The sequence below is a fragment of the Scyliorhinus canicula genome, chromosome 7 (assembly GCF_902713615.1).
Source record: "Scyliorhinus canicula chromosome 7, sScyCan1.1, whole genome shotgun sequence".
Taxonomy (NCBI): Eukaryota; Metazoa; Chordata; class Chondrichthyes; order Carcharhiniformes; family Scyliorhinidae; genus Scyliorhinus; species Scyliorhinus canicula.
Window position 1 is genome coordinate 49,352,281 of NC_052152.1, and position 15,043 is coordinate 49,367,323.

The following is a 15,043-nucleotide window of genomic DNA, read 5'->3' on the forward strand; positions in this document are numbered from 1 at the left end:
TCTGTTTCAAACACGAGCTTTCGGAGCACTGCTCCTTCCTCAGGTGATTCAAATTGTTATTGTCATTCTCCTTCTTTGAATTAACTGCTTCCTCGGGTCACCCGAGGAAGGAGCAGTGCTCCGAAAGCTCGTGTTTGAAACAAACCTGTTGGACTTTAACCTGGTGTTGTAAGACTTCTTACTGTGCTCACCCCAGTCTAACGCCGGCATCTCCACATCTTAAATAATCGAAAAGCATCTGAAAGTTACAGCTGGTGCATTCAGTAGGGTGTGAGATTTTAATAGTGTGTGGTAAGTGATGATTACTGATGTCAACCTCCTTGACCCACAAAAACAATTTTACAAATGGTGAGTTTCATTCCACCAGAAGAAAATTAAATTGGGATTTTAAAATATACTGTTTATGTTGTTTTACTTTTCTGTCTGTTTCTTGAGTCCTTTTCCCTCAATTCCACCTGTAATTTCCCTAACATCTGTTTCACTTTCTGTACATCATCGAAATCCAAACTGCTTTATATTTCCAGGTATGGACTCTCATGTCTGAGTGAGGAATCATCAATCTGATCACCTCATTCTTTTCCTGCTCACACATGTTACTAATGTCCTGTAGAGGGCATTGCTCTGGAACAGACATATATGATTTGAGGTAGACTGTACTCGAAAGCCCTTCATAACTTTGTAAGTGACTGTCACTGAATTGAGCAGCAGCATCACTGACTGCAAAATCTGACCCATTGTGAGGAGTTAAGAACTTAAAGATATTCAATTTCACACAAAATAATGGTAAAGTGGCAAAAGTTACAATACCATTGCTACAACAGGGTAACAAACTCCAAATGTTTATGGTGCCACATTTATGTCACTGCAAAGCAGTTAATTCAAAGAAGGAGAATGACAATAACAATTTGAATTTATAATCATGCTTTACGCGAAGGAAAATGTCTCCAGGTACTTCCAGTAGTGTTAGCAAACATAATTTGACACTGGGCCTCTTAAGCAGACAGTAGGATGCTCACCGAAAGCTTAATCAAAGAGATAGGTTTCAAGGAGCGTGTTAAATGAGGAAATAGGTGGAGAGACAAGAAGGTAAAGGTGGAGAGATAGGAAGGTTCCAGGAGAGAATTCGGCTTCGAAGGGCCTTGGCAGCTGAAGGCCGGGCCACCAATGGCGGAACAATTAAAATAGGTGTCGATAAGAGTCCAGAATTGGAGTTGGACAAATATCTCAGATGCTGTTTCCAAGGGCCGGAGCAAACCCGATGGGCCGAACAGCCTCCTTCTGCACTGTAAAATTCAATGAAGTCTATGAAGAGTGTATGGCTGGAGGAGGATTTAGGGAGCGACAAGGCCATGGAGAGATTTGAAGACAAGGATATTGTGGTGTTGCTTAACCGGGAACCAATGTAAGTGAGTGAGCACAGGGGTGTTGGTTGAAAGAAATTTGGTGTGAGTTAGGAAACTGGCAGTGGAGTTTTGGATGAGTTTAAATGTATAGATAGTGGAAGATTTAAAGCCAGCCACAATGCATTGGAATTGTCGAGTCTAGAGGTAGCAAAGACAGAGATGGGGCTTTCAGCAGCAGAGGCACTGAGGTAGTACGGGAATTGGATTGTATCATAGAGGTGAAATTACAGTCTTAGTGGTGACGTTTGTAAGGGGTCAGGTGCTTAACTTGGTGTCAAATATGGCATCTAGGCTGGAACAGTCCAGTTAAGACACAGACAGTTGCTCAGGAGAAGGATTCAGTCAAATACCAGGGAATGGAATTTGTGGCAAGAACCAAAGACAATGGCTTTGGTCTTCCTGCTGAAGGAAATTTCTGCTCATCCAATATAGGATGTCAGACAAATAGCCTGACAAATAAATAAAACAGTAGAGGGCTGGAGATAGGTGGCACTGAGCTAGAGCTGGGTGTAGTCAGTGTTCACGTGGAACCTGATACAGGAGGAAAATATTATCCTCGAACCAGTGTTGTAGACTGGCATATTCCAAGGTCTGAGGGACACACTCAAATTTGGGGCAGCCGCCACTAAGGAGCGATGTGGAAGGGCCACAGTGCAAGTCCACATTGACTCTTACCAACTTTTATAGATGCACCATAGAAAGCATCCTATCAGGCTGCATCAAAGCCTGGTATGGCACTGCCCAGTCCATTACACAAACTCACCTCCCATCCATTGACTCTGTCTACACCTCTCACTACCTTGGGAAAGCGGGCAGCATAATCAAAGGCCCTTCCCATCCGGCTTATTCACTCTTCCAACTTATTCCATTGGGCAGGAGAGGCAAAAGTCTGGGAACACGCACCAACAGATTCAAAACCAGTTTCTTCCCTGATGTTACCAGACTCCTGAATGACCCTCTTATGGACGTAACTGATCTCTCTACGCATCTTCCCTACTGTTGTAGCACTATACTCTGTATGCTTCCCCCGATGTCTGTGTATTTACATTGTGTATTTATCGTATGTCCTATGTTTTTTTCATGTATGGAACAATCTGCCTGGGCTGTACGCAGAACAATACTTTTCACTGTACATATGACAATAAACCTAAATCTGAAATCCTTTCTGCCAATGTACACTGAGGAGATAGTAACCATGTAAAACCCCACAAACTGTAAGCTTTATCTTGACTGCATATAGTAAATGTAACTGTGTTGAAGAACCTCAAGAACGCAACATGGGCCGGGATTTTCCGAAATCCCGGCCAAGTGTTGACGCTGGCGTCAAAAATAGTGCAAGCAATACCGGCGTCAACAGGCCTCCAGGCCGAGGCATTCACCCCTTCTTTGGGGGCTAGTAGAGCGGCGGAGTGCTGTGCACTCGAAAGCTGGCTCAACACAGCCAGCGCAGATCCGCGCATGCGTGCCACGGCCGGCACGGGTCCGCGCATGTACGTGGGTTGCGCTCTCTGCACAGGCCCCTATAGGGGCCCGGCGCAGAGGAACATGGGCCCCCCCAGAATTAGCTCGCCTGCTGTTCAGTAGGCCCCGATCGCGGGCCAGGCCACCATGGGTCCCCCCCCCCCATCCCCCGAGTCGGATAACCCCGCCCCCCCCACCAGGACGGCCTCCACAGCCAAAACTCCGAGATCCCGCTGGGTGGGACCACATGTAACCCATGCCGGCGGGACTCGGCGGAACTCGGGCACTCGGCCCGTTGAGCATGGAGAATCGCCGTGGGGGGCACTTTCAACGGCCCCTGACCAGCGCGGCAGCGACAGCGTGGGCGCAATGCTGCCGTTTCTCCAGTCGCTGGAGAATCGCGGCCCAACATCGGAGCGACGTCATAGATCATAGATCATAGAATTTACAGTGCAGAAGGAGGCCATTCGGCCCATCGAGTTTGCACCGGCTCTTTGAAAGAGCACCCTACCCAAGCCCACACCTCCACCCTATCCCCATAACCCAGTAACCCCATCCAACACTGAGGGCAATTTTGGACACTAAGGGCAATTTAGCATGGCCAATCCACCTAACCTGCACATCTTTGGACTGTGGGAGGAAAGCGGAGCACCCGGAGGAAACCCACGCACACACGGGGAGGATGTGCAGACTCCGTACAGACAGTGACCCAAGCCGGGAATTGAACCTGGGACCCTGGAGCTGTGAAGCAACTGTGAAGCACCATGCTACCCTGCTGCCCAAATTCTCACGCTCCCCCCCCCCTCCCCGGTGGTTCTCCGACCCAGCGCGGGATCGGAGAATCCAAGCCATGATCTATGTATATAATTTGAACAGCATTGTACTCTGTACCAAAACTATTGGAATGCTTGTAATGTTCTCCTTACTGTGTCGAAGCAATTCAGATCTCGAGAGATTGGAGATACCATTGCACTAATTTGAAATGCTTTGTAATGTTCCTTTCAGGTATTTTATGAATAAAATATTATTTTGAAAACAAATGCAGAACCTGGAAATCTGAAATAAAAACAGAAACTGCTGGAATCACTCAGTTGGTCAGGCAGCTTCTGTGGAGGGAGAACCCGAGCTTTCCAGTGGTAGTTTTGTATTTCATCTGTATTATCAACGTCTGTTACTGATTTATAATTGAATTCAAATTTCACCATCTGCCATGGTGGGATTCTGAGTCTCTGGATTATTAGCCCTGTGACATTTCCACTATGCCCCTTTCTGCCACTTCGCAGGTCTTTTTTTGTTACATGTATATGCTCCCGCCTGCAATGTCCACACATTACCCGCCCGAGGAGGGAGTTCTGATTGTGTGTGAGAGGATTTTCCGCCACTTCCGCGGGCGGCGGGATCTTCCGTTCTGTTCATGGGATTTCCCATTGAATCCGGGGCCAGAAGATGCCCCTGGGAAGGAGGGCAGGAAAATCCCCTGGGCCAGGCCTCACGGCCATTCACACAATGCAACAAATGAACAATGCCTCTTTACTGGTGGAGATTTGCATTCCACAGCTTCCCCTAGATTTACTGCCAGTTGCTGGGACTACATTGATGTGAGTGTGCGCTTGAGTATAAAGGGCGTTGCTCCTGACTCCGGCGGGATGGGGAAGCTCAGCTTTCTCCTAACATTAATAAAAAGTTTTCACAAGGTGTGAGCGTGCTGATTAAATGTGGCGTTTACACCAGCGCTGGTACTGTACCTGGTGCCAGAATATCCTTGTGCTCTTTGATCTAACGAAGGAAGGAGTGTGTGTGTGTGTTTAGAAAACTGGGATTTGACTCCCGATTTATTCTGCTATTCCAACTTTCATGTACACCTGAAGCCTCTCTGCGCGGATGTGAAATAATCTGCAGCCTGAAATAGGTCAGAGTTAACCCTTGTCCAGTGTAATTAGTACCACCACAGTATCCCAGGTAAATCGATAAAGTTCCTCCAATGTAGCTTTGACATATTTTTATAGGTGGTGCCTTTAATGTAATAATGTGCTTCACTGGCAATGTAAGGCAGAATGAGATAGCAAGTCAATAATGACACCCTCAACCTGAAAGCTTTAAGGAAAAAAGTAGTATGAGAGCGAGTTGTTTTCAAAATTAACCTTTACTTGCAATTTTTTTTTTTAGTTTGCAGGCATCCAATGTTTCTTAGCGTCTGCACATTTTCTTCAGCCTGGATACAAATGTCACCAGGGGAGTCTCAGGGTGATCCCAGCCAGATGTAGGGAATGTTAGGAATGGCCAGGATTGAGTGTTGCTGCTTTCGCTCCAAATGGGAAGAGGGGACTGACTGGGAAGGATTGATTATTGGCCCCGGACAGTCATTGCAAATATAACCTGTCTAACTGTGGCTGTTTCAGAACTGGACAGTCTGGTTAAGCACACCCTGCTGCTCTGACCATCGCCTGGTCTCTGTGGACACACCCCTGCTCTGCACAGCCCGCTCATCTGTCGGATCACCAGTACAACGCGCTTGTCTCGGCGTCCACATTTTGGATTAATCATTTCGAAAGGATGTTTTTTTTTTCCCCACCTCCTCCCTCACCTGTTTCTGCCTGAGTCCCGGAACCCTTTCGCGAACGGATTTCTGTCGATCTTCAGCCTGGTGATCTAGGAAACAGAGGAACAAATTCACCTTTAGAATGGTGGCCAGATGAGAAGGGTTGCGTGTGAAGGGGAGGGAGAGAGAAGGTTTTGATGCAAGAACACATGGGGATATCTGCGGAGCCGCTTTTACCCCCCCCCCCCCCCCCCCCCGTCCTTTCTAATGAAACCCAGTTTGGAAATGCAATAAATTCGCAAAGTCAACAACATCCCATTCAATCGTGAGCAAAGCGAAGGAAATGGGAATATGTTTTGTGTTAGAAAGGATGCAGTTATTCAAATAATCTCGAGGACAACAGATGCATCGGCATCAAGAAATACCTTCAGTAAACTTGAATTTAGATCAAGCGGGTTTCTTTCAGGAAGTTAACTATCGTTTAAATGTTTTACTTCCTTCACACAAACCACACAATTATTTTAAAATGCATTCATTATCTTCCAATCAACTGTTTGACTTACACTGAACGCTTCGAAATAGTCTCACTTTAATGTCTCAGGGAGTTTTCCCGCAATTAGGCGGCTGATCATTGACAAAAAGGATGCGGAAGTCTGGTAAATATGCCCTTAAAATCTTCTGAATGGAATTTTCAATGTTTACATTGATTTATTTTGTTGACTTTGTTTTCTATTGTTTTTTTTTAAACGGTGGAAGAAATCCCTTTCAGCTTTTGAATGTTCCCAAACTCCCCCAGTGACAGGATAGAGATGGACCCTTCAACCCACTGCAGCACATAATCGACACTCAGTGAGCGCCCGCAATCTTCGGCTCGGGGAAATGTCACGGCTGTTGTGGGACATGGACAGTGCAACAAGCACAGATTGCAATCCAGAATTGCACAGGAAGGTATGTTGTACAATCGCCATGTTTGCATTGCTGGGAGGTGGGTGGGAGGGGGTTTCATGGGGCGGGTGCAAGTTTTCAGTTAAGTAATAAGAGCACCTCCGAATTCTGGCTCCGAGGCCAGCAGTGTAAAAAGCAGCCTAGAGGAAGCAGCTCACTCACACCATTCGGCACAAGCTATAATTGAAGTCTGGTGTCAAACTTGCTTTCAGGAGTGCTGAGAGCGACTATCCACCTCCACATTTAACATATTGAGAAGCTAAACACCCCCAGTGGCCGCTCCGAAAAGGTATAAGCCGTTAACAGGGAGGTGACGAGATTGTCAGGAAGAGTGGACAGGCCTTTCTGTTGGCTGTGGAAACGGGATTTGTGAGGGAATTCAGCCCGGTTAGAATGAACGCGGTCTGATGCACCATCATTCCTATCGTCCACCGACCCAGGGATCAACGATTTATTCCGTTTCATGAACCTAGTCGATGAGATTGTAAATGGATACTTGTTTTTTTTAAAACAAGTTTTTTCGGGAGCATGAACTATTAGAAGTTGTCGAGTTTTAATGGAAACGGTAAAATCTGTGGAGTTCCTCAATTCCAAAACATGTTTGAATAACCGCGCATCGCTCAAATACTTGACGCTTTTTAATTAAAACGGGTATTTTAGTTTAAATATTTTACTAACGACACCATCAGGCAGAAATGAATACTTATATTAAAAATTTGAATGAGTTCAAATGGTGTGGTTATTTTAAAGCTCCAACTGCAGACCGAGCGTCATGACTTTTCATCGACTACAGCGAGGTTAACTGTGTATTAAAGCAGTTTATATCTGACCAGAAACGCCCTCCGGACTTTCATAATAACCCACTTCGCGCGCAAAATAATGGAGCATGTTGCTTTTTAATTGTTAGAGAATAAAAATGGCCCTCAAATTATTCGGCTGGCTCCTGCTACAGAGTCACTAAGTGTGCTCTCTGTACTGAGTTAATTAGTTGGGGAAATAATTTGAAATGAAAGGGACAATAAATTGTCGTTTTTTTTCTTGCGGCAATGCCAGGTTGTCCTTAAACGTAGATCTGTTGGTGATATAAAGGTGTGTGACACTTGTTGCTCAGTCAAATACAAATTTGTTCGGCCATTCGACACAGGGGGGGTCACCCAAGAATGCGATGGGGAAACCTCGCCTCGAACAAAGCGTTGCAACCGATTGGGAAATGTATCCAGTTGCATAGTGAGGGAACTAATCAGATTGGGGAGAATTGCCCCTCTGTGCAGATAGATGCAAGCGAAATTCTTTTTCTGTGATTGGAAGCGTTATTTTTCTTAATTAAGCAGAATAGTTCTTTTCTTGTTTTTTCTAAATTTATCAGAACAAGTCTCACTCTGACATGTAACGGCGTTCAGAAACGTCCTTTGTTTTAAAAAAAATACGTCATGGAAATATTTACACACGTATGTGTTTACTCCTTCAGTCATTTATTTAAAAAGTCTGGCCTTCCAGTAAAGTCTAGCGGATTATTTGAGGATTTCTAGACAGCATTTTCCAGCTACATTAATAACATTCCTGTCGGTCTGGATGATCAGTCAAAGGCCGCTCTGTGAAGGAGGTGTCGATTATGAAAAGTATTTGTGTGTTTATTCCGCCCCGTTATTCCAGAATTTCACTTGTAGCAATTAAATATCTATTAGTTACTCTGGAGAGTAAACCTTGAATTTTGCGAAATACCGAAACGATCGGTAACAAAACAACAAAAAATGTACTTTAAACAAATTCGAACCCAAAGTGTCGGCAGTGAAAACAATAAACGAAAAGGTCAGCATTAATAGTTGACTATGTTTGTCATTTTGGAATGATCCTGTGCAGTTTCTAGATGAGCCAGCAAAACAGATCCTTAAAAATAAACACGGACCATCTTCAATTTTTTTTATATAAACGAAACACGCCCCATTGTTCGGCTATGGTTAATTGCAGCCACTTTACTTTTGAGATAAACATATGCTAAAAATTAATCGCATGCATTCTATTTTTCCCCAAAGAATTTTGTACCAGACAGGGTGCATACCTGTCGCTTTCAATTGGGCCTCACTGCACTTCAAACAATGGATTCTGTAAATATTTCTTTTTCACAACGAATGTTCAAAACGCATCCTTTCTTTCCGCACAATATTTGCCATCAGGGAGCCTACCTGTTGGTTCTGATATGCTGTGACTGTGGTGAAGACGGTCTCCGGAAAAGTGAACGTTTTTACCCCCTCTCCTCCAGGCACTGGCTTGGTTGGGCAGAGCTCGCTGCTGAAGTCTTTTCGGATCACATGCACCCGCGGCTGGTACTTGTGCATGGAATGAAGAATTATCTGTTCGAATTGTTGGGGTTTCAGGTGGAGAAGAATAAAACCTTGTTATAGGTGAGCCAAATGAAACAGAATAAACATAACGATGCTTTAAGCGGATAGAAATATGAAAAGAACCATAACACGGGAACCTCGTTAAAACCTCACAACATGGCCTGTGTCCCCGTTTCTTACAGTCAGACAGGCAAATTGAACTGTTCGGCTGCAATTCACAAAATCTATTTTTTCCCAGTTAATCCACTAAATTAATACGATGATGCGACAAAATAGATTATTATTAAAATGGGCGAGGAGGAAGAGAGACGAAGACAATGTATATATATTTCTAACATCAGAACTTTCCGGGTCTAGGTAACAATGTGGTTCAATTGGGCAAAAGGGTACATCTGAGTTTTTCACTGGGTGCTGGTAGCTGCCAGTTCCTTCACTGAAATGTGCACCGTTGCAAGATAAACCGGATCGGGGACTTTCTGCACTGGGGACTGGGTGATCAGTGAAAGTTCTGTGTTGCTAACTTGATGCGACTGACAGTAAACAACTTCATCTGCTTTTAGACTTGTTCCCAATATAGGGAGACCTTTATCACTGAACAAGTGCTACCTCAATCCAATTGCTGTTTGCTCAAATCTGCATTAACCAGGCTCTCTCCAACGGATGATCAAACGATGATCGGCCTCCGAGGTTATTAACTCTCCTCTGAACATTAGTGAACTGGATTACATCCTAAGGTTATAAAAAGTGAAAACGTTGCTCCCAGCCGTACCACGCATAATTCTATGAAACTGGTTTGTATGTTTGTTTGTTTTTAAAATCACATCACTCGGAACATTGCATCATTAACCAGGCCTGGAGTACTAACGGGTTGAATGCGTGGCTGGTGGTGGGTGTTGCGTCAGGATGGCATGGGCTAGACTCTACCAGCTACCCCTTCCCTATTAGTCATCCTGTTCCGTTTCTATATGCGTCCGTATGGATATAAAATGAAATGTGCTTGTAAATGCCTGCGGAATTCATTACCTAATTGTAGTCAACTTGTTTCACTGACAAACGCCGGCCTGAAAAATTTGTGCTACCAAATTCACTTTGTCATTTTTCTGGGGTCAAAGAGCAGACTCGTTTGTCTGACAAACCATGGCGCACGTGACCAAACAATTTAGTAGCAAGTCCAACTATCCAGATGACAGTCAATGTAATTTTGTTTAAATCGCACAATCTGTCTTTTAGGTCCTTCATGTTGCCTCTTGTAGTTATTCTATTTTTAACAGCGACAGTTGAAAGCTTGCCTCCTCTTTCACCCTCCTGTCAGAACCAGTCTGCTAAAATCACATGGAAGAGCATCGTCTGAAGCTGTAGCATTGCGGCTGGACAGAGAGGAAGGCGTTTCCAATGAGCTAGGACTGGCACTCAACTCGCTGGACCATCAATTCAACAAGAAGCCAGCCTGACACGGGCTAGAGCAAGTATTGGTATTGCCCCTTTTCCAGGCCAATGTATTCGGAGTGGAGCCATTGCAACAGTAAATACAAATAAATAGTCCTCAATCATCTGTTGAAACTAGACTTCGAATCAGGAAGAATGTTATATTTTCATTGGACAATATAATTAGTTGAAAATGGCGACCATCTGTAGCTTGTTGTACATAAGCAAAGAAAATTAAGCATGTGTCCCTATGCAGTCAATTATTAAAATTATTTGTAGAGTGTCAGAATAATGACCTAATGCCTGTTTAAAATTATTGTACTGACATACTTAACTGCCATCAAGTTTATATTTGAATGTCATTACATTTATAAAGTAACTCTGTAAATGTTTATTCTTATGGCTTGGTGGCAAAATTCATTAAAACATGACTGCTTCACCTCTGTGAGCTGGGCTGTAATTCAATCCAGACGGAAATGAGGTTTGTTCACTTTCCTTGTGGAATCTAGTGTATAGTTGATTGGAATACAAATCATTTAATTGCGGGAACCTACAAAGAGTACAGCCCAAAAATTGGGACCCTCTCCTTCCATTGACTGTGCTAAGGACTTGGCAGTAGAATTATTTTTTGGGACATTGTCCTCGGAGGCAATATTTCAGGTCAGATCAAATGAAGACATTTGCTGTTTCCACCAGGAAGGGAATGATGGTAGCACAGTGATTAGCACTGTAGCTTCACGGCGCCAGGTCCCAGGTTTCAATTCCCTGCTGGGTCACTGTCTGTGCGGAATCTGCACGTTCTCCCAGTGTCTGCATGGGTTTCCTTTGGGTGCTCTGGTTTCCTCCCACAGTCCAAAAATGTGGAAGTTAGGTGGATTGGACATGTTAAATTACCTTTAGTGTCCAAAAAGGTTAGGAGGGGTTATTGGGTTACAGAGATAGGGTGGAAGTGAGGGCTTAAAGTGGGTTGGTGCAGACTTGATGTGTCGAATGGCCTCCTTCTGCACTGTTTATTCTATGTTTAACTACAGCCTCCATGACTTCAGAACAGGGGTGGCGTCCAAACTTAAGGGAGAATGATAATTTCCTCCCTCTGAAGGAAAAATAAAATCATCACTCTGAAGAGTTTTATCAAAGTCTTATGAAATGAGTTTGGTATGTCTTGGTCCAATTCCAAGTTGCCATGTGTTCAGAGTAATACTGTACTCATATTAGAACCAGTAGAGAAGTTATCATATGTCTGTTATAAGTTGTGTGTTGGTACAAACAGGTTTTGTTTCTAACTCATTGTGAAATTAAAAATTTGAATTGTGAAACGAGGGTGAAAATTGGATTTGCACCACCATAGTAAGACTGCCGCTTTAAGTTTCCATTGATGTCAACAAAGCTGGAGCTGAAATTGTTATATCCTCAATGTGTGCCACAAAGAGAAAAGGTACGGAGGTGCCACACACTGGATTTCTTACAAACATAATGCGAAGTTGATGAGGAGATGTTGCTCACCAGCAAGGGATGTAGTCCTTGATGCATAACACCCTTCCCCTTTACTTCACTAGAGCAAACTGCAATTTATTAACGTTCTCCCCATGTCTGCATGGCTTTCCTCTGGGTTCTCCAGTCTCTTCCCACAGTCCAAAGATGGGCAAGTTAGGTGGATTGGCCATGCAAATTTGCCCCTTAGTGTCCAAAGATGTACAGGTTAGCTGGGGTTACAGGACAGGATGGGAAGTGGGTCAAGTAGCGTGTCCTTTCGGAGGGTCGGTGCACAATCAATGGGCCAAATGGCCTTCTTCTGCACTGTCGGGATTCTATGAAAACAACTGACCCACTTATCCATGAGGTCCATTACTTGCACCATTATCATTTTACACATATACAACTTAATAAGACAATCTCTCAGATGGACATCTATTCCTTTTAGGTTGTACTCGATGTTCTGGAACCTGACTAGTCGAGACCTTTGAAGCTTACTTCCTGTGAAGTTACTTCAGTGTCCATCTCCCTAGGTATTGAAATATCCTCAGAAACAGAATCTAAATTTTCCTCTGTTTGGTCTCTGTTCAGAAGTATCATGATGGAAATACACCCTGGGAAGTTTCAGCGATTTCTCTTTATGAAGCTAGTAGTTGGTCAGTATGATGTCGCCAAGCTCTCTCATCATCCATCTGTGCAGCATATGGACTTGTTTGTGCTGGGATGACTGCAGGCACCCATTTCCCATTTGTAGTGCAGCTTCTTGCTAGTGCTTGTTCTCCTTAAGTAAATACTCTCTTTTAAGAGCTTTATTCCCTCCGAGCAACTGTGCTTGTTGCTGTCGTCTGACAATCTCTGAAGAATCAGGTGGTGTCAAACGGTCAAACTTTGTTCTTAGCTTTTTTTTCAAACGCAGCATTGCTGATGAACTCTGTGTCGTGTGTGTGGTGTGCCGGTAAGATATCAAAAAGAGTTATTCACTCTTTGTGACAATGTACTGTTGTGACTTGATCCTTTGATGCCTTGATAGAATGTTTAAGTGAATGTACAAATCATTCAGCCAATCCATTTGTTGCAGGATGGTACAGAGTCAAAGTGATGTGTTGTATACCATTTCCTTTTATGTAGTCTTCAAACTCCTTGGAAATGAACTGATTTCCATTGTCATGTAGGACATGATCCAGTCTACAAAATCTTGCAAATATTTCATCCAACTTCTTAATAGTTTGTCTGTCAACATGCATTTCATAATTGCTACTTCCAGCTATTTAGAATGTGTATTTACAATCACTAGGAACCTGTATCCCTCAAATGGCTCACTGTAGTCTATGTGTATTCTCTGCCATGGCTGTGTCAGCCATTCCCATGGATGTAAGGATTGCAGCATTGCAGGAATGTTTCTTAGTTTTGTACAGGACTGACAATGCCCCACTTTCTCTTCGATTTGAGCATCTAAACCTGGCCACCACAAAAAACTGCATGCCAGTTCCTTCATCCTCATCACACCAAGATGTCCCTCACACAAAGGATTTTATGATACAAACACGGATGAATAATCACTGAGATTTCCCATAATAAAACTCCATTCTGGACTGTCAACTCACATCTTCTTGTGATGTAGGGCTTGAGGTGTGGAATTTTACAATGTACGTCTGTCATCGTTCCTTTTAAGACCAAGTCCATCACCTTCCCCATCACTGGATTGGTTCGTATGCATCTCTGTACTTGAGATGAAGTCACAGGTACATTATCCACGTGTGAGAAATATAGGATGTTGACAACATTTTCTGCAGGCTTTTGCTCAATTTGTAACGGCAATCTTAACAAAGCATCAGCATCCACACGTTGCTCAAATTGACAATATTGGATATCGTACGTGTGTGCCAACAATATCAAAGACCATCTCTGTAACCTACTAGCTCTTAAAGAAGGAATACCTTTATACGGCTCAAAGATTGTAGTCAAGGATCAGTGATCTGCCAAGAGAGAAAAATGATGTCCATAGGTGGTAATGGTGAAACCTTCTTGCTCCAAATATGATGCTATTTGTATTTTAAATTTAAAGTACCCAATTCTTTTTTTTTCTCCAATTAATGGGCTGTTATAACCCTGCCTGAATACTATTGGCTGGGGACTACTGGGTATCCCATAACTCTTAGGGAGTATGAGCTCCCCAATAGTTCCTAGCCAATAGTATTCAAGCAGGTTTTAACAGGGCAATTTAGCATGGCCAATTCACCTACCCTGCACATCTTTGGTTTGTGGGGGTGAGACCCATGCAGACACAGGGAGAATGTGCAAACTTCACACGGACACTGAACTGGGGCCAGGATCGAACCCGGGTCCTTGGCATCATGAGGCAGCAGTGCTAACCACTCTGCCACCATGCCGCCCAACCAAAAATGATGCTCAATACTTCTTTTGCTAGCTGAGTGTAATTTATTTCTGCGCTAGTAAGAGTTTGTAAGGCAAATGCTATCGGTCGTTCCTCTCCTGAAGGCAGTATGTGCAAGACCACTGCACCAATCCTATAGGGTGACGTATTGCAAACAAGTTGTAACTTCAGTTTGGGAATGTAGTGAACCAATAGCTCTGACTTCTTTGAAGCTTCTTTTACCTCCTTATACAAACCTTCACATTCTTCTATTAGTGCCATACCTGTTTGGCACATAATAAAGTGTGTAAAGACTTCAATCACTTTGCAAATTTACCATAATAATTGGTTAAGCCCAGAAACAACCTCAGTTGTGTCACATAGTAATAATAATCTTTACTGGTCTCACAAATACGCTTACATTAACACTGCAATTAAGTTACTGTGAAAATCCCTTAGTTACTCCAGTGCCTGTTCGCGCATACTTAAGGGGGAATTCAGAATGTCCAATTCACCTAACAAGCATGTCTTTCAGAACTTTGATTTGAGGACATCTAAGATTTCTATCATTTTCAGCTCATTGTGCAAGCCACCTTTATTGAAGATGTGACCCAGGTAGTTTATGAATAGCTTGAAAATGTCACAATTTCCATTTTTAACTCGGAGATTATGGTTTTGTAAATGTTTTGGTGCAGCATCCAAATTCTTCAAGTTCTCTTGTTCACTTGAACGGGTGATAAGAATGTCATCTAGATAACATTGCACTCCATTTAGCCCACTCAGAATTTGATCCATGGACCTCTAAAAAAGAGCAGGAGCAGATGTTATCCAAATGGAAGTCTCCTGTAATGAAACAGATCTTTGTATGTCACGATAGTGAGTAGGGGCTGTGATATTTGTCACATTCATTTGTAAATACACCTGTGATAGATCTATGTGACTGAATTTCTGCCCTCCAGAAAGTCCAGCAAGCAAGTCTTCAATCAGTGATAGTGGATAGTGATCTGCACACAATACCAGGTTTACAATTGTCTTAAAAATCTCCACACATTCTTACTGAGCCATTGTGTTTAAATACAGG

General features: G+C 43.4%; 1 protein-coding gene across 2 annotated transcripts in view; it reads right to left on the reverse strand.

Annotated features, from left to right (window-relative positions):
* Positions 1-15,043, reverse strand: part of tbx15 (T-box transcription factor 15) — a 106,427-nt gene that overhangs the window by 35,875 nt on the left and 55,509 nt on the right. For both annotated transcript variants that reach the window (XM_038801965.1, XM_038801967.1), the window contains 2 exons: positions 8,532-8,699; positions 5,449-5,513 (listed from right to left, as the gene is read on the reverse strand). In XM_038801965.1, the coding sequence (XP_038657893.1) occupies positions 5,449-5,513; positions 8,532-8,699 (233 nt within the window). The remainder of the gene's footprint in view (positions 1-5,448; positions 5,514-8,531; positions 8,700-15,043) is intronic.